Source organism: Petromyzon marinus, chromosome 3 (genome assembly GCF_048934315.1).
Source record: "Petromyzon marinus isolate PM22_M1 ecotype Great Lakes invasive population chromosome 3, UKy_Petmar_22M1.pri1.0, whole genome shotgun sequence".
In the NCBI taxonomy this organism is placed as follows: domain Eukaryota; kingdom Metazoa; phylum Chordata; class Hyperoartia; order Petromyzontiformes; family Petromyzontidae; genus Petromyzon; species Petromyzon marinus.
Window position 1 is genome coordinate 19,760,481 of NC_133669.1, and position 19,052 is coordinate 19,779,532.

Genomic DNA, 19,052 nt, shown 5'->3' on the forward strand with positions numbered 1-19,052 from the left:
CTTTGTTGCCTTGGCCGTGTGTTTTGGGTCATTGTCATGCTGGAATACCCATCCACGACCCATTTTCAATGCCCTGGCTGAGGGAAGGAGGTTCTCACCCAAGATTTGACGGTACATGGCCCTGTCCATCGTCCCTTTGATGCGGTGAAGTTGTCCTGTCCCCTTAGCAGAAAAACATCCCCAAAGCATAATGTTTCCACCTCCATGTTTGACGATGGAGATGGTGTTCTTGGGGTCATAGGCAGCATTCCTCCTCATCCAAACACGGCGAGTTAAGTTGATGCCAAAGAGCTCCATTTTGGTCTCATCTGACCACAACACTTTCATCCAGTTGTCCTCTGAATCATTCAGATGTTCATTGGCAAACCTCAGACGGGCATGTATATGTGCTTTCTTGAGCAGGGGACCTTGCGGGTGCTGCAGGATTTCAGTCCTTCACGGCGTAGTGTTACCAATTGTTTTCTTGGTGACTATGGTCCCAGCTGCCTTGACATCATTGACAAGATCCTCCCGTGTAGTTCTGGGCTGATTCCTCACCGTTCTCATGATCATTGCAACTCCACGAGGTGAGATCTTGCATGGAGCCCCAGGCCGAGGGAGACTGACAGTTCTTTTGTGTTTCTTCCATTTGCGAATAATCGCAGCAACTGTTGTCACCTTCTCACCAAGCTGCTTGGCAATGGTCTTGTAGCCCATTTCAGCATTGTGTAGGTCTACAATCTTGTCCCTGATATCTTTGGATAGCTCTTTGGTCTTGGCCATGGTGGAGAGTTTGGAATCTGATTGATTGATTGCTTCTGTGGACAGGTGTCTTTTATACAGGTAACAAGCTGAGATTAGAAGCACTCCCTTTAAGTGTGCTCCTAATCTCAGCTCGTTACGTGTATAAAAGACACCTGGGAGCCAGAAATCTGATTGAGAGGGGGTCAAATACTTATTTCCCTCATTAAAATGAAAATCAAGTTATAACATTTTTGACATGCGTTTTTCTGGATTTTGTTGTTGTTATTCTGTCTCTCACTGTTCAAATAAACCTACCATTAAAATTATAGACTGATCATTTCTTTGTAAGTGGGCAAACGTACAAACTCAGCAGGGGACCAAATACTTTTTTCCCTCACTGCATACCTGAAATCCCTATGGCAACCAGTGTGTGTGTGTGTGCATGGTGGTCACCCTTATTAGTGGTAGTGTCGTGGTTAGCGCGCTGCTCTATGAATCCGGTGACCCGGGTTCGATTCCCGCTTACAGCCAACACCAGTGACGATTATCTGAACCGGTCCGGGGCCTCCCCTAGGTCGTCTCCGCCTCAAATGAGTACATGCTGTGGTGTGTAAACATCGCCACTGGGGAGACAAAGGCGGCCGGGCATGGTGTTGGCCAAACCACCCCTTTTGTGTACCGTGCCGGCCTTCATAGGTGCTCACTAACAGCACTTGCCCCAACAGTCTGTTAAGGCTACACAAGGGCTCTGTCTTTGTATACCCCCCCCTACAGTGGTGGTGCCATCTCCAGTGCTGACATTTAAACATTGGCCAATCACAATGGATCGGCGGTCCTAACCAATCATCCATTCGCGGGTCTTTGTCTTCGTTTGGTGGCCACCCATCCACGCCACAGTCCAGGCTTAACCTCGAGATCTCACGGGATCGGGGGGGGGGGGGGGGGTGCTCTCGCGGGATCGGGGGCGGGGGGGGGGCCCTCGCGGGAACGGGGGGCGCGCGTTCCACATTATTTGGGCGCAGGCCGTCGCCGTCGTCCAACGTCCGGGCACACACCAAAGGCGGCCAAGTCAATATTTACTCTCATCCCACAGCACTACTTGCACAGCATGCAATGCTGTGCCTTGCCGTAGGCATGCGGACTATCCCCCCACAGGGCCCAGGGCTCGGCCAGGGAGGAACGCCTTTGACTTCTGACCCTTGACCGCCGTGGGATCTTTTGGCTATCGTAACTTGGTGGGGGCGGGGGTGCAAAGTGTGAACCGGTCCGTGACGCTAGTGCCGTTTGGACCGTCAAGAGCCGGGCGGGGTCGGCGATCAGTGGTCTGCTGCAGAATGACTCGCTAAAAAAAGAATCGCTCTCCGATTTACCCATTACGGTAATTCCCTCATTGTTCGCAAGATTGCCTCTCCGTGATTTTGGCTGTCCACGAATCGCATCATGACGAGAGATAGAGTGACGAGATCATTTTCGTATATTTAATTACGTATTTGTTGAAGGTTATTCGTAGGCCAATAACACGAGCCGCAAAATTTGCTATTCACGAGCATCTCCGGAACCTGAATCAACGTAAATTTCGATTTAAAGCTTTCGTGACTGCAAGGATTCATCTTCTTTGGTTCTTTCGGTAAAGTCACATAGAATGAGAATAAAATAATACATTTTTATTGTCCTCCAGACAGTCTCGTCCCTTCACCTGATGAAGGCCACTTGTGTTGTGGCCGAAACGTCGTGAGAATTTTATTGTGTTATTTTATTAATTTATTATTTCATTCTCATTCTACGTGACTTTACCGAAAGAACCAAAGAAGTTGAATCAACATAATCACATTATAGTAAAAGATTACTTTCATTGTGGCCTTCGAATGCATATCTCCATATACATAAAAGGCAAAGTTGTGAATGTGTGTCTGTTCAAAATGTTTAGCCTACTTCCCGACATGCAACAAACTGGAAATTGGCCATGTGGGTACTTTCCAGACTGTACACCATGCAAAAATTATAAAAATATACTTTTGTTTTTTTTTGCACGGCAAGTGAGCTGTGACGTCAAATCTGTCACGTGACCCTCGCATGTGGAAGCGAAACGCATTGTAGTGTAGTGGTTAGCGCCCAGCGTTACGAACCAGACGAATCGAGTTCGATTCCCGCTGCCACCACCGGTGATGATTATTTTAACCGCTCCTAGGCCTCCCCTAGGTCGACTCAGCCTCAAACGAGTAAGTAGTGTGGTGTGTGAACATCGCCACTGGGGAGACAAAGGCGGTCAGGCGTGGTGCTAGCCACCCACCCCCCTCGGATACCGTTCCGGCCTTCATAGGTCCTCGCTAACAGCACTTGCCCCTACAGTCTATACGGGGGATCTTTGGCTTTGTGTGGGGGGAGCGGTAGTGTAGTGGTTAGCGCTACGCTGCGCTATGAACCCGGCAACCCGAGTTCGATTCCCACTCACGGCCAACACCGGTGACGATTATTACAACTGGTCCTGGGCCTCCCCTAGGTCGACTCAGCCTCAAAACGAATAACTGCTGTGGTGTGTCAACATCGCCACTGGGGGGACAAAGGCGGCTGGGCGTAGTGAATCCAAGTCCTGGGCGAAGCCGGGTAGTCCAGCTAGTACAGTATATACAAGGCGGATTTAAACTTGGAAGTAAAAGAGAGGTGTGCTGCGATTTTATTTTATTTATTATGCTGTTTTGGTAAACTGGGAGTTGTAAAATTACATAATAGACAAAGGTCTGTTTTACGGTGCGAACATGCAGTAAAATTGCAAATCATTCCATAACCTTGCTTTTGGGTCTCGTCAGCACCCTTGTTGGCCTCTAACAATTGCCGCAGGGCTGCCCGACGCTACAGCGAAGAAGGACTCTCCCTTCAGCGCAGTATACGCTCATTAATTGGCCGCTGAAGGAAAACAAATCTAGATAGAGGACTGCAGAGCTTGGCCCATTTTTTGTGGCGTCGGTTCACCGCCTGGGCTGCTGCCTTCCAACTTTGTCAGTGGCTGCCTAAATGATTGCGAGACGCATTATGAACCTACGGTACTTACTATTACTAGAAGTTTTTATTCAAACACTGCTGCTGGATAACATGAGTCTATGCGGGCCCGGCCCCGTACTCACTGGACAGAGACTTTTCGTAGTTTTTCCCTGTTGTGATGAGGTTCCTCAGGCTTGGGTTGAACTGGTCCGAGATGGCCTGCGAGGTGGGGGGGGGTCATGGCAGCGCACAAAAGATGCAGACGGATATTACACGCATAGCCTCAGACCGCTGGGGCAAGTGCTGTTAGCGAGTACCTACGAAGGCCAGAACGGTACACGAGGGGATGGATGGCCAGCACCACGCCCGACCGCCTTTGTCTCCCTAGTGGCAATGCTTACACGCCACACCAGGTACTCATTTGAGGCCGAGTCGACCTAGGGGAGACCCAGGACCGTTTCAAATAAACGTCACTGGTGTTGGCCGTGAGCAGGAATCCAACTCGGGTGTACGGGTTCATGGTGCAGCGCGCGAACCGCTACACCACCACCCCCATGCACGCGCACACACACAGAGAGAGACAAACATCGACGACAACCTTTCATCATGATCATCATCCATGGTCAATCCCCTGCTGGATGAAGGCCTATAACAAACCGCATCCAACTTCAAGGTCTAGCGATGCAATAAATCCACCAAGCAACTTCGTGCAAACTAATTTCAACGCTCCATCTCCTCCGTGAGATGTCCTCCTGGTCACATGCCATTCCTTGGCTGCCACTCTGTTAGCATTCTTGACCATCGGTCATCAATCCCTTCGAGCCACGTGTCCGGCCCCAAGCTCGTCTATTTTGTAGTTTACCTGTATGAAGATTATGAGCAGCTAAACACACATGGGTTGGGGGGAATGGTGGCTCAGCGGTAATAGCGATGCACTGTGAACTCAGAAACCGGAATTCGATTCTCAGCCACGGCTGTTAGCCATGGCTGAGTGACGTCTGCAACCGGTCCAGGTGACCCACCCATGCCTTCACCAACCCACGCCGACCAGCAAGGGTAAGCGTTGTCAAAACAGCCCGCGAACAGCACGGCATGGGGGGGGGGGGGAAGAGGCCTTCGACCAAGCGGCGGATTTACAAAACGGCTGCAAGTTACGTTCTAATTTAAAAACACCCATCGGGTGCCAGCGATCCTCTTTTTCGATGAAGATCTGAATCAAGGATTCTACAATGATCGGCCTTGAACACTGCGGGGGGGGGGGGGGGCGAGTGCCGTTAGGAGCTTTGGAAACCCTTTCCCCTTCAGAGACGTCTGCGAGTTGCAGGGGTGGGTCGCGTTCACCGCCGAATCTCCGAAAACGCGAGCGGTTCGGCGTTAGTTTTATTTGCGGAGTAGCGCTCCGGTTTTTAAAAGACGTCGTACTGTACTCACCACAGAGAAGTGTAGTGACACAACCGCACACTCTACGATAGCCGTTGGCAAGCTGTGCCACACGCCCTCCTCCGCATGGCCTTTAACTTCAGATTCTGTTCGGAAACTTATTCGATTCCGTTCGGAACCAAATCCATTCCGATCATGATATAGGAACGTAACCGGAACAAAAACTGATGGCATACACGTACGTCATCAGAACGGGAAGGAGTTAATAAGGCAGTGCACGAGACGATGGTGACGTCTCCCGCTGTTGATGTCCACACACCACATCGGGCACGGATTTATGGCCGAGTTGACCTACAGGAGGCCCGAGCCAGGTTCGGATACCATGTGCCACTGGGGATGGGGTGTGCATAGTCAGGGCCAGGCATGCAACCAGTCTGGGTGGGACTTGCATAGTTGCGTTACCCAATATACCGGCGCTCCCACGCACGCCCGCATGCGCACACACGCAGCTATGCATAGTTTTACACGCACATGGATACGTAGAGATGTGCGTGTGTGTTTGTGTAATGCGGGAGCTGTGTGTAGGAGACAGCCATTGCCCCGCAGTGGCTCTGATGCTCTTAAACATCGCCGAGCGAAAACCAACAGATGGGAATTCACAAGAGCCGGCGGAATTCTGAAATGAGGCTCACACAAGCTGTCATCGCAGTGACACGTGCTCAGAGTCTACACACACACACGAATCTAGCTGTACACACCAAAGTACACACGTACGCAATGACACACCCATACATGCCAGCAATGCTCACCCGTACTCACAATAGCACCCCGACTTTTACAGAATCACAAACCCTGTGCACCCATACACCACTTACAAATCAAGATTGTGATTCTGACGCATGACTATGTACACATCCATCCACATAAAAGACAAAGATACCCCGTATATCCTGTAACAGACTGTTGGGGCAAGTGCTGTTAGTGAGCACCTATGAAGGCCGGCACGGCACACGAGGGGGTGGGTGGCCGGCAGCACGCCCGGCCATCTTTGTCTCCTTTAGTGGCGATGTTCACACACCGCCACCAGGTACTCATTTAAGGCTGAGTCGACCTAGGGGAGGCGCCAGGATCGGTCCAGACAATCTTCACTGGTGTTGGTGGCCCCGAGCTGGAATCGAACTCTTGAGGCGCCGGGTTCGCAGCGCAGGGCGCCGACCGCCACGCCACCGCTCCGCACAAACACTCGCACAACACGGAGAGGACTTGAGGGTGACAGTTCCTCTTTGTGCTCTGATGGGCCTGAAGTGCGGCTGTCATAAAACCCGCACTTAACCATGGCCACGGCTCTGAGAAGGGGATGAAAAACTTAACCCCCTGCGTTCGAGACATCCTCCTCCTCCTCGCCTTCGCCATCGTCATTGTCGTCAATCGGAGCAGTGGCGGTGCCAGGAATAAGCAAAAGCTTCAGGGATCTTAAGCAGCTCGACGAGCATATATTGCATTTTTATTTGGCAAAAGTAAAAATCCCATCGGGCAATAAATTGCGCACCTTCGATGGGGACCTGGTTACACGATTAGAAGCCTGGTTCATGACAGCGACGACAAAAAAAAACCCCACCACCATCAAACAAAAAGAATTACGTGAAAAAATGTTTGATTTAAAGATTTCGTGACTGCAGTGATTCCTATAATTGTTACGTGCTCAAGTTCCGAACGGCAAGGACGTTACTGCACATATTTACCAGGGTACACAACCGGCACAAAGGGTACGACAGGGCCAGTGGAATGCGCCGCACACACAAAGCATCGGGGATGCGAAGCAGCAGGTTGGTAAGAATGTTTTTAAAAAAACACACACATTTACAAACTTAAAAGTCTGCAAGGCGGAGGGGATCAATTTCACGTACTGTACACGTGAAAGGAAATCTCAAGGGGCCTTGGATTCAAGATACAAAAATATACTGTACGTGTACCAAATACTGTACTACTCTATATCGGGAAAAATTCCACACATTCGTCAATAACAGTGTGTGCGTGGTTTTAAAAAGGAGCAAACAATAATAAGCGACGTTTCGGGCGATGGCCCTTCTTCATAGCATACACCGAATACGAATGAGGGGCATTTAACCTTCATGAAACATCACCTCGTATGTGATTTATGATTACAAGGCCACACGGTGTTGCTATTGATGCACGTATTTGTATTTTACTGGCTGTGCCAAAGCAGCTAGCAGCAGCATCATCATCATCACCAAGCGAATCAGTCCTCAATCGGCTCCAACTCAAATCATAAACAAACAATGGAAAAGACCACCCTAATAAACAATACTGTACCAGAAAATAATAATTTGGCACCACGGTAACAAGGTGTTAACTACCTCGCCTGGTGTACAGGAGGTCGTGGGTTCGATCCCGACACTGACGTCTGTTATATATTCGGAGTTTGCGTGGATTTTTCTCCAGGTCTATCGGTTTTTTCCCCCCTCCACATTTAGAATCAACGTGCGTTTAGACAATTTGGCTGCTATAAATGTCCACGTGATAAGCCACTTCGTTGAGTGGGCCTTACCTCGTCCAATAAAACAAATCGTAAAAACAGTCAAATTGTCATTAAGCAAGCAGTCCATAGCCTATGACACAGTTACTGCACACAAGCACAAAATAATACAGTTGCGTGGATTGACCCACAATATGTTTCAAAGTCAACTTTTGGCCCTCCTATGGCAACTCGCCAGCCCTGGCAATGGTACTGAAGTCTAAAAAAAGACTGGGTTCCATTGAACGATTGGATGGCTGTTTTGGGCTGGTTTCTGGTCTAGTATTGGAGACCATAGCTATGGTTGGGGGCCTACAGTATCATCGACAGAGCTTCTAAGTGTTAGGGTCAAGACGAATAAGGGGGAGTGGGAGCAGCCAAGGAATGGGGACGCGCCCACACAAGATGACGCCGTGATGAAAATCAGTTTGTGCGCAAGTGGGAAAGGCCTTAATCCAGCAGTGGATTGACCCTGGCTGATTATGCTGATAGAAAGGTAAGGCGAGTGTGATGGAGACTAGGGATTTGGTGACTGGCGTTGACGATTCAGCTGCGATGACGGGCAAGGGTTTGGGGCGAGTACTGGTGATGGTGGACGTGTGAACGTTCAGGCGAGAGTTTGTGCTCCCCCTTAGGTGACAAGATTCGGCTTACACAGTCGTAGAGCCAGGGTTAGTATGGGATAGAGATAGCGATAGTGTTAACGCTAGAGATAGGCTCATGGTTAGTAGAGATAGTTTTAGTACCAAGTAGCATCGTGGGAAACTATCATTACGGTGCGAATTATTAAAAGGTGTTAGAAAACTCGTGTTTTGCATCGGGCACAGAGTTATGGGTTTAAGATCGGAGTAATAAGATACAATTAAATTTTGATTTAAAGCTTTCGTAACTGCAGTGACTCATATTCTTGGTTCTTTCGGTAAAGTCACCACGTAGAAGGGAAACAATAAAATAATAAAAATATAAAACAATAAAATTCTCACGACGTTTCATCAGGTGTGAAAACGTAAAAAAACCGTCACTTTTTTCAAATTTTCTTGTGGTTTTCACACTTGATGATGATTGCTTGTGTTGCAGTCGAAACGTCGTGCGAATTTTATTGTTTTATATTTTTATTATTTCATTGTTTCCCTTCTACGTGACTTTACCGAAAGAACCAAGAATAAGATACAATGACTGCACTGTATGAAAAACAATAACAGATTTTACCCTTTCTGGCAATAAAACCAGTGTTAAGATTTTGATGTAAAGCTTTCGTGACTGCAGAGATTCATATTCTTGGTTATTTCGGTAAAGTCACCACGTAGAAGGGAAACAATAAAATAATAAAAATATAAAACAATAAAATTCGACGTGACTTTACCGAAAGAACCAAGAATATACAGTGTTAAGATGTCAAAACACCAAACACATACATTTTGCAACTGTACTGTACGCATTTTTGCCTTCTCTGGTCTGACATTGGTGAGACAAGGCCATAAAGAAATAAATAAGGCTGCCTCTCTCTGGTGTAGGCCAATCAGTTTCAAAGTTAATGCGTCATACAATTATATCATCAGGACTCAGGAGCATGTTTGTTTTTGCACGTTCAACACGAGGCACCGTGCACGTGGTTAACGGCAGCGAGTTGATTTCCTTGCAACAACAACAACAAAGGTTCAGTCGATTTGATGTTTGAACATCTTAGCACAACCGCTGTATTTATTGCCATAAAGGAGTAAACGCCTGATTCTTTATTTTTCATACTTGTGATATTGGCGCATTAAGTAAAGACCACACGAAGTTGCTGCACTGTGTTCGTGTTAGGGGCCGTCCATAAATGACGTCACGCGACTTTTGATCCCCCACCTCGTCACACGACGTCACAAAAAGTCAGACCCCACCCCCCCCTCAAATATGACGTCACGAAGCTCTGCCCCGCCCCCCCCAAAACCATATTTCCATTTTGAAAATAAAACATGCTTCAAATCGCTTTAAACTTTTGTCATTGTAGTGCGTATTTAATGTGGCGCTGCACTCCGACGTTGTAGGAGTGCTGTTATAACAATCTGTGTTGTTATAACAATTATATATTTCATATTCTTAGTTCTTTCGGTAAAGTCATGTTGAAAGGAAACAACAAAATAATAATTGTCGCAAACCGACACACCTGAAGACGACCGTTTGTGTTATGGTCGAAACGTCGTGAGAATTTTTATTGTTTTATATATATTCTATTCTTTTGTTGTTTCCTTTCAACGTGACTTTACCGAAAGAAATAAGAATATGAATTACCGCAGTCACGAAAGCTTTAAATCAAAATTATATATTTATTTAAAGTTGCGCGTTTTACGTGACGTCACATTTCTCAAACACCCCCCCCCCTCGTCACACATCGTCACAAATGTCTGACACCCCCCCCCCCACCAGCTGCGTGACGTCATTTATGGACGGCCCCTTAGAGCCTCCGTCCTTCATACCGCATAGCACGAGTGTCTGCATGCAGCAGCTAGGCGAGAGTGTGTGGCGATCGCACGGGGTCACACGTGGCGTGAGCTCAAGTCGTGCTTTGTGTGAGTGTGTGTTTGTGTTCCAGCGAGGGCCCACAGTTCAGGCCGCGGGATAAAGTTAGCATAAGATCCACCGACGTTGTTGACATTCACAGCAAACTGTAAATGCCTGCACGGTAAATACTTCCATTTTATATGCGGTGTAGAAACAAAGACAAAGATTCCCCACCCCCTCCAGTATAGGCTTAATAGACTGCTGGGGCAAGTGCTGTTAGCGAGCCAGAATAGCGCACGAGGGGGGTGGGTGGCCAGCACCACGCCCGGCCGCCTTTGTTACCAGGTACTCATTGTATGCCGAGTCAACCTAGGGGAGGCCCAGGATCGGTTCGGATCGTCACTTATACACAGTACTGTACACACACACAGACACCGCCTTCACAATCTCACAGTTATACACACACACAGTGAAGGTGCCCGAGACTGATCGCATTCCACGTGCTTCGGCCATTCCTGGAGGTGTGCACATCTGATGTGAACGCCGCCATACCCTCTACACCGAAACTGCAAATAATAGGCGAGGATTGTAACCGTTGCGTGGCAGTGAAGCGGAAGCAGAGATCTCGAACTCCTCCTGTATAGCAGGTCAAGTGTGCAGGTGATGACCTTCACAGGTGTGCACCTGATCACATGCACACCTGTATAAGAGTTCAGGTGTGCAGGTGATGACCTTCACAGCTGTGCACCTGATCACATAAACACCTGTATAGGAGTTCAGGTGTTCAGGTGTGCAGGTGATGACCTCCACAGGTGTGCACCTGATCACATGCACACCTGTACAGGAGTTCAGGTGTGCAGGTGATGACCTTCACAGGTGTGCACCTGATCACATGCACACCTATATTCTTAGAATATGAATTACTGCAGTCACGAAAGCTTTAAATCAACATTCACACCTGTATAGGAGTTCAGGTGTGCAGGTGATGACCTTCACAGCTGTGCACCTGATCACATGCACACCTGTATAAGAGTTCAGGTGTGCAGGTGATGATCTTCACAGCTGTGCACCTGATCACATGCACACCTGTATAGGAGTTCAGGTGTGCAGGTGATGACCTTCACAGCTGTGCACCTGATCACATGCACACCTGTATAGGAGTTCAGGTGTGCAGGTGATGACCTCCACAGGTGTGCACCTGATCACATGCGCACCTGTATAGGAGTTCAGGTGTATCATTGTATAGGCTGTACCGTTCCGTAGTAGTGAAGCGGGAGCCGAGTTCTCGAACAAAGCTCGCGGTTTACAGGTCGATCTACGTTCCCACCCTCACCGATGGTCACGAGCTTTGGGGAATGACCGAAAGGATGAGATCGCAGGTACACGGGGCCGAAATTAGGTATTTCTCCGCAGGGCTGCCGGGCTCACCACTCTCCGTGATGGGGTGAGGAGCTCAGCAATCTGGGAGAGCCTCGGAGTCAAGGCGCTGCTCCTCCGGATCGAGAGGGGTCATTTGAGGTGGTTCTGGCACCCGGTAAGGATGCCCCCCCCCCCGGGAGACTCCCCCTGAATCTCTACCGGGCAGCAGCAACGTCCCGCTGGGCTAAGACCCCGGGGCCGGCCCAGGACTACTCTGCTGCTGCTGCTGCTGGCGGTGTCGCTCGGCTGGCCTGGGAACGCCTGGGAATTCCCGAGGAAGAGTTCGAGTCTGTGTATAGTAGTGCAGTGTATAGTAGTTTATAGTGTAATAGTGTATAGTAGTTTATAGTGTAGTAGTGTATAGTAGTTTATAGTGTAGTAGTGTATAGTAGTTTATAGTGTAGTAGTGTATAGTAGTTTATAGTGTAGTAGTGTATAGTAGTTTATAGTGTATATTAGTTTATAGTTTAGTAGTGTATAGTAGTCTATAGTAATGTACAGCAGTTTATAGTGTACAGTAGTTCATATTGTAGTAAGTGAATAGTAGTGTAGTGTATAGTAGTTCATAGTGTAGTAGTGTATAGTGTAGTAGTGTATAGTAGTTCATAGTGTAGTAGTTTATAGTGTAGTAGTGTATAGTAGTTCATAGTGTAGTAGTTTATAGTGTAGTAGTGCATAGTAGTTTATAGTGTACAGTAGTTCATATTGTAGTAAGTGAATAGTAGTGTATAGTAGTTTACGTGACTTTACGAAAGACCCAAGAATATAGTGTATAGTAATTTATAGTGTAGGAGTGTATAGTAGTTTATAGTGTAGGAGTGTATAGTGTAGTAGTGTGTAGTAATGTAGTGTAGAGGAGTGTATAGTGTATAGTAATGTAGTGGAGGAGTATATAGTGTAGTAGTGTATAGTAATGTAGTGTAGAGGAGTGTATAGTGTAGTAGTGTATAGTGTAGTAGTGTATAGTAATGTAGTGTAGTAGTGTATAGTAATGTAGTGTAGAGGAGTGTATAGTGTAGTAGTGTATAGTAATGTAGTGTAGAGGAGTGTATAGTGTAGTAGTGTGTAGTAATGTAGTGTAGTAGTGTATAGTGTAGTAGTGTATAGTAATGTAGTGTAGAGAAGTGTATAGTGTAGTAGTGTGTAGTAATGTAGTGTAGAGGAGTGTATAGTGTAGTAGTGTGTAGTAATGTAGTGTATAGTAATGTAGTGTAGAGGGTCGTATAGTGTAGTAGTGTGTAGAAATGTAGTGTATAGTGTAGTAGTGTATAGTAATGTAGTGCAGAGTAGTGTATAGTGTAGTAGTGTATAGTAATGTAGTGTAGAGGAGTGTATAGTGTAGTAGTGTATAGTAATGTAGTGTAGAGGAGTGTATAGTGTAGTAGTGTGTAGTAATGTAGTGTAGTAGTGTGTAGTGTAGTAGTGTAGTGTAGTAGTGTATAGTGTAGTAGTGTATAGTGTAGTAGTGTATAGTAATGTAGTGCTGTCGCCAGGGAGAGGGAGGTGTGGACCGCCACTACTCAACACGCTGTCGCCGCGACCCTCACCAGGACAAGCGGACTGAGAAACAAACGAATTGTACAGGCGTCGAGGTGATATTCACACCTGAACACAGATACAAGTGAACACGTGGTCACGTGTGCAGGTGATGACGCCCATACAAGTGAATACACCCGGACCACGTGCACCGCTGCAGACGAACAGGGTTGCAAGCCATGTTGATAAATTGGGTAATTATTACAGCAATTACTCCCAAGGGATTATTGCATTGCTCTATAACGCCGCTTGTTAATTGCCCCGTGGCGTCGTCAGCGTCGCCAATTTAGGCCACTGCGTTCCACGGCGTAAAATGCACGGATGGGAACGTTTCTATTTTCAAAATTAAAATCGCAAGGGACACAACAAACGGGCCTCTCCGCTCACCCTCTCAACCCCGTGTCGTTGGGGCAAAGGGTGCTGCTGCACATAATAGCGAGCGCCTATCCGGCAAGGTCGGCCCGCGCGCCTTTGTCTCCCCCAAGTGCCGACGTTTTACGCACGGCGCGGGGAGGGCCCTGGGACCGCTCGTCACAACTTGACGGATGGCCATGTCGCCGGATTCCTAGCTCAGTGCGCTAACTATTGCGTCACTACTCCCCCCCCCCCGCCCCCCCCCAAATGTAAAACTCTCACACATCAAAGTACCCCGAGAGCAAGGACGGCAGGAAACCAGGTCTCTCTTCCCCCTTGCCAGAGGACACGGGAATCTGTTGACCGTCACCTGGATTGGGATTTACACGGACGATGAAAGCCGGCAGGGCGCATGACAAAGGGTTGGTGGGCGAGACGGGATCCAGCCACACCTGGTCTGTCTATCAGCCAGCAACATCTGTTTTGTCCTCTCACCACCTTTCGTCACCATACCTCTGACGGCACACGTAGTCCATCTTACTTGCACATCTGTGTGTGTGTGAGTGTGACCGCACACACGTAAGACCGTAACTCTGGACAACAGAAAATCTGACGACTCCTATTTGCTCATTCATTGTCTAAGAACCCAAACAGCTGCATGCCCACACACACACACACTTTTATATTCATGATGACACCCGTTTGTCTCTGAACCCATCTGACGGCACACGTGTCTGCTGCTGCTGCACCTGTGACTGACCGCACATCTGTGTGACCACAACACACTCGTGGAAAACGACCAAACCAACCCCAACCACGGACAACATTCCATCCACATCCGCCCGCACGCCTCCCAAGTTCCTCAATCTTTGAGGTTACATTTCCCTAACAAGGGCACCTCCGATTCGCGCGGTTGGCCACGTACGGTGCGAAAGAAGTTCAACATACAATAACATAAAGCGCCTCGATTCTCTCGGTGTGTACCTACACACATCTTGGGGGGAATTGAGAGGGATGGAGAGATGGGGGGGGGGGGGGGGGGTGCATGGTAGGGGCGGGGGCTGGTAGGGATGGGGGGGGGGGCTGGTAGGGATGGGGGGGCTGGTAGGGATGGGGGGGGCTGGTAGGGAAGGGGGGGCTGGTAGGGATGGGGGGGGCTGGTAGGGATGGGGGGCCTGGTAGGGATAGGGGGGCTGGTAGGGATGGGGGGGGCTGGTAGGGGGGCTGGAAGGGATGGGGGGCTGGTAGGGATGGGGGGAGGGCTGGTAGGGATGGGGGGGGCTGGTAGGGATGGGGGGCTGGTAGGGGGGCTGGTAGGGATGGGGGGGGGGCTGGTAGGGATGGGGGGCTGGTAGGGGGGCTGGAAGGGGTGGTGGGGGGCCTGGTAGGGATGGGAGGGGGGCTACCTACGAGGGAGGACCCCGAGTGAAAGACTTATTAAGCTGTTGGACACAAATCTGCGAGCGCCTTGAGATGAACCCGAGAGAAAGAGAGATAGTCGAGGTGCATTGGGTGTAGTTAATATTCTAAGATTACGGCATGGATGAGCGTTGTTATGAAGGGTGTATTATTGTATTGTTAGTGTAGGGTGCGGTTCAGGATGTTTTAGTCCACCCGCACGGTGTGCCTCGGGGTGCTGTAGCGTGTGGGGCTGTACAAGTTGGGGTGTACAGTAGTTTTGTTTGCGAAGATCACAGTTGCAGTTCAGGGTGTAGTCCGCACTGTTGTAGACGAGAGTGTTGTAGCTCGCAGGGTGTACATTCGGGGTGTAGTTCAGTGTGCTGTAGTTCAGGGTGTACATTCGGGGTGTAGTTCAGTGTGCTGTAGTTCAGGGTGTACATTCGGGGTGTAGATCAGTGTGCTGTAGTTCAGGGTGTACATTCGGGGTGTAGATCAGTGTGCTGTAGTTCAGGGTGTACATTCGGGGTGTAGATCAGTGTGCTGTAGTTCAGGGTGTACATTCGGGGTGTAGTTCAGTGTGCTGTAGTTCAGGGTGTACATTCGGGGTGTAGATCAGTGTGGTGTAGTTCAGGGTGTACATTCGGGGGTGTAGATCACTGTGGTGTAGTTCAGGGTGTACATTCGGGGGTGTAGATCAGTGTGGTGTAGTTCAAGGTGTGATTCTCGGTGTAGATCAGTGTGCTGTAGTTCAGGTTGTGATTCTCGGTGTAGATCAGTGTGGTGTAGTTCAGGGTGTACATTCGGGGTGTAGATCAGTGTGCTGTAGTTCAGGGTGTACATTCGGGGTGTAGATCAGTGTGCTGTAGTTCAGGGTGTACATTCGGGGTGTAGATCAGTGTGCTGTAGTTCAGGGTGTACATTTGGGGTGTAGTTCAGTGTGGTGTAGTTCAGGGTGTACATTCGGGGGTGTAGTTCAGTGTGCTGTAGTTCAGGGTGTACATTCGGGGTGTAGTTCAGTGTGCTGTAGTTCAGGGTGTACATTCGGGGTGTAGATCAGTGTGGTGTAGTTCAGGGTGTACATTCGGGGGTGTAGATCAGTGTGCTGTAGTTCAGGGTGTACATTCGGGGTGTAGATCAGTGTGGTGTAGTTCAGGGTGTACATTCGGGGTGGAGATCAGTGTGCTGTAGTTCAGGGTGTACATTCGGGGTGTAGATCAGTGTGTTGTAGCTCACAGGGTGTACATGCGGGGTGTAGATCAGTGTGCTGTAGTTCAGGGTGTACATTCGGGGTGTAGATCAGTGTGTTGTAGCTCACAGGGTGTACATTCGGGGGTGTAGTTCAGTGTGCTGTAGTTCAGGGTGTGATTCTCGGTGTAGTTCCTATTGTTGGCGGCTCAACGGTGTACTGTAATTGTCGGTGTGTGTACACTCACTTCAGAATGTTGTACAGTAGTTCGGGGGTGCGACTCAAAAGAGATTGGCGGTTGAGGTCTTGTAGCTCGGTGTGCTGATGTAGTTCAGGGTGTAGTTTGTGTTGCTGTTGTACAACGAGGGTTGTGTACACACGGTGCGGGGTGTGTGTGTGTGGGGGGTGTGTGTGTGTGGGGGGTGTGTGTGTGTGTGGGGTGTGTGTGTGTGTGGGGTGTGTGTGTGGGGGGGTGTGTGTGTGGGGGGGTATGTGTGTGGGGGGGTGTGTGTGTGGGGGTGTGTGTGTGTGGGGTGGGTGTGTGTGTGTGGGGGGTGTGTGTGTGTGTGGGGTGTGTGTGTGTGGGGTGTGTGTGGGGTGTGTGGGGTGTGTCTCTCACCTTGTAGGCGTTCTCCGTCAGGCGGTTCACCTCCTCGTCCGGCCGCGCCATGCCGGATGAGACACCGGGGTACAGAGACAGACTCGGGACTCGGGACAGGCGGCGGCGGTGGTGGTGGTGGTGGAGTTACTCCCGGAGACGAGAGACGGTGGGTGGCAGACTTAAGAGCACACAAACACACGCAACACACGCACGCGTGCGCAGACACAGCCGACAAGACCAGCGGCTAACCGAGGAGAGAGACACACACACAACACACACAGAGGAGGCAAGGACACGGGACAAATTAAACTATGAGACAGAGAGAGAGAGAGAGAATCGTCGAGGCGTAGCTCGTCCCCCCCCACCCCCGATCACAGAGCACGAATCCCACCACTCCCCACTGCCGCGAGCCACAGCAGCGACTGGCACCGGGCGACTTGACGCCCTCCCCCTTTTATAGACATCGGAGGCTCGGAGGTGCGGGGGGAGGAGTTTGGTGTAGATAAGGGGGCGGGGAATTATATTAAAAGTAAGAGCGGTTTGGTTAAGAGAGGAGGAGCTTAGTTAAGAAGGGGGGGGGGGGTGAGACGGGGGGTAGGGGCTTAGTTAAGACGGGGGGAGGGGCTTAGTTAAGACGGGGGGGTTAGTTAAGACGGGGGGGGGGCTTAGTTAAGACGGGGGGAGGGGATTGGTTAAGACGGGGGGGAGAGGCTTAGCTAAGACGGGAGGTTAGTTAAGACGGGGGGGGCTAGTAAAGACCGGGGGGGGGGGGTTAGTTAAGACGGGGGGAGGGGATTGGTTAAGACGAGGGGGGGGCTCAGTTAAGACGGGGGGGGCTTAGTTGAGACGGGGGGGGTAAAGCATTATTTTTATTCAACCAGTGAAGCCCACTGAACTATTAACATGTTTTCCAGAAGCGACCTGGCTAGCACAACAAAGTGGCTTATCACGTGGACATTTATAGCAGCAACATAATCGAAATAATCTAAGACGGGGGGGGGGGGGGTAGACTTAGTTAAGACGTGGGAGACTTAAATATCACGTGTGGAGGCTACAGTATATGATGGATGTGATGCCGCGTGTGTATGAATGTTCATATGAGACTGGTTATTTGGTTATTTGATGATGCTGCTGCTGCTGCTGTGTTGGCAGTGGTTCTTAATCGCAATCAATAAATATCACAGGCGACGTTTCGGAAATTTACCCTTCTTCAGAACACACCACCAGGGGCGCGGTATGTGTTTCAGTGGGAGTGGCTGAGACAGATATCATTACTGAACTTCACATTTGTAATAAAGCCTCACTAAGTCTCAGGATTATGTTTCAAGAGGGTCCTGCCAAGTCTTCACAGTTCGGCGGTAATGTTGCTGCAGCTGCTGCTGTGTAAATCCCAATCAAGGCGGTCATTGCAGACAGTTACATTGTTGTGTGGTGGTGGTTGTTGTTGTTGTTGTTTTAATCTTTGGAAGGAAATTGCAGAACCCGGAGGAAACCCATGCAGAACAGGGAGGGAGGATATACAAACTCCAAACAAAAAGGCGCGCTGGTCGGGAATCGAACCCAGGAACTTCTTGCTGCCAGGCACACGCATTTAGAGGTATTTTTTAATTTAAAAGGGTTAACTTAAGTTGAATGATAAATTGTCCTATGATCAATCTAAATAATAATCTGCCAAAGCCTTGCAAATCATGGTCTTGTGAGTTATATCGCCTGTATTTAATCAACTCGTAACTTTGAAACGTAACAACAAACAACACTAAAACTAAATTGGTCAACAACCCGGTGGCCTTTTAAAGGAAACTAAAAAAATATCCGACGTTTCGATCAATGGCTGCCAATTCAGCAGTATCACACAAAATAACGTGACATTTTCAACCTCATACGATACGAGCGTGGATCGTAAGGGGCCGTCCATAAATGACGTCACGCACCTGGGGGGGGGGGGTCAGACATTTGTGACGATGTCACAAAGATTTGATAAATTATTTCAGGTCTTAATTGATTGTTCACGCTTACAGTGGCTTTCAGACAGCATACATTAAATTTTTCGTCTCCCCCCTCCTCTTTTCAGAACATTGATGGACTAGTCCTTCTAAATAAACTGCCAAATCGCTGCGCGTGGCGCTAACATTTTTTATAAATAAATAAATACACCGTTTAAAAATAAATACATTTATGCAATCCGACACACCTGATGACGACCGTTTGTGTTATGGTCGAAACGTCGTGAGAATTTTTATTGTTTTATATATTGTATTATTTTATTGTTTCCCTTCAACGTGACTTTACCGAAAGAACTAAAAATATGAATTACTGCAGTCACGAAAGCTTTAAATCGATTTGAAGCATGGTTTATTTTTTGGGGGGTCGGGGGCGGGCAGAGCTTTGTGACGTCATATTTGAGAGGGGGTCTCACTTTTTGCGAAGCTGTGTGACGAGGGGGGGGGGGTAAA

At 48.9% G+C, this 19,052-nt stretch overlaps 1 protein-coding gene across 6 annotated transcripts in view; it reads right to left on the reverse strand.

The window, feature by feature from the left end:
• Positions 1-17,008, reverse strand: part of LOC116956533 (BAR/IMD domain-containing adapter protein 2-like) — a 58,640-nt gene extending 41,632 nt beyond the window's left edge. For 5 of the 6 annotated variants that reach the window (XM_032978233.2, XM_032978254.2, XM_032978247.2 and 2 more), the window contains exons 1-2: positions 16,618-17,008; positions 3,846-3,921 (exon numbers count right to left, since the gene is read on the reverse strand). In XM_032978233.2, coding sequence (XP_032834124.2) covers positions 3,846-3,921; positions 16,618-16,668 — 127 coding nt within the window. In that variant the 5' untranslated portion in view covers positions 16,669-17,008. The remainder of the gene's footprint in view (positions 1-3,845; positions 3,922-16,617) is intronic. The other variant, XM_032978227.2, reaches the window with a different exon arrangement.
• Between the last annotated feature and the right edge of the window lie 2,044 nt (positions 17,009-19,052).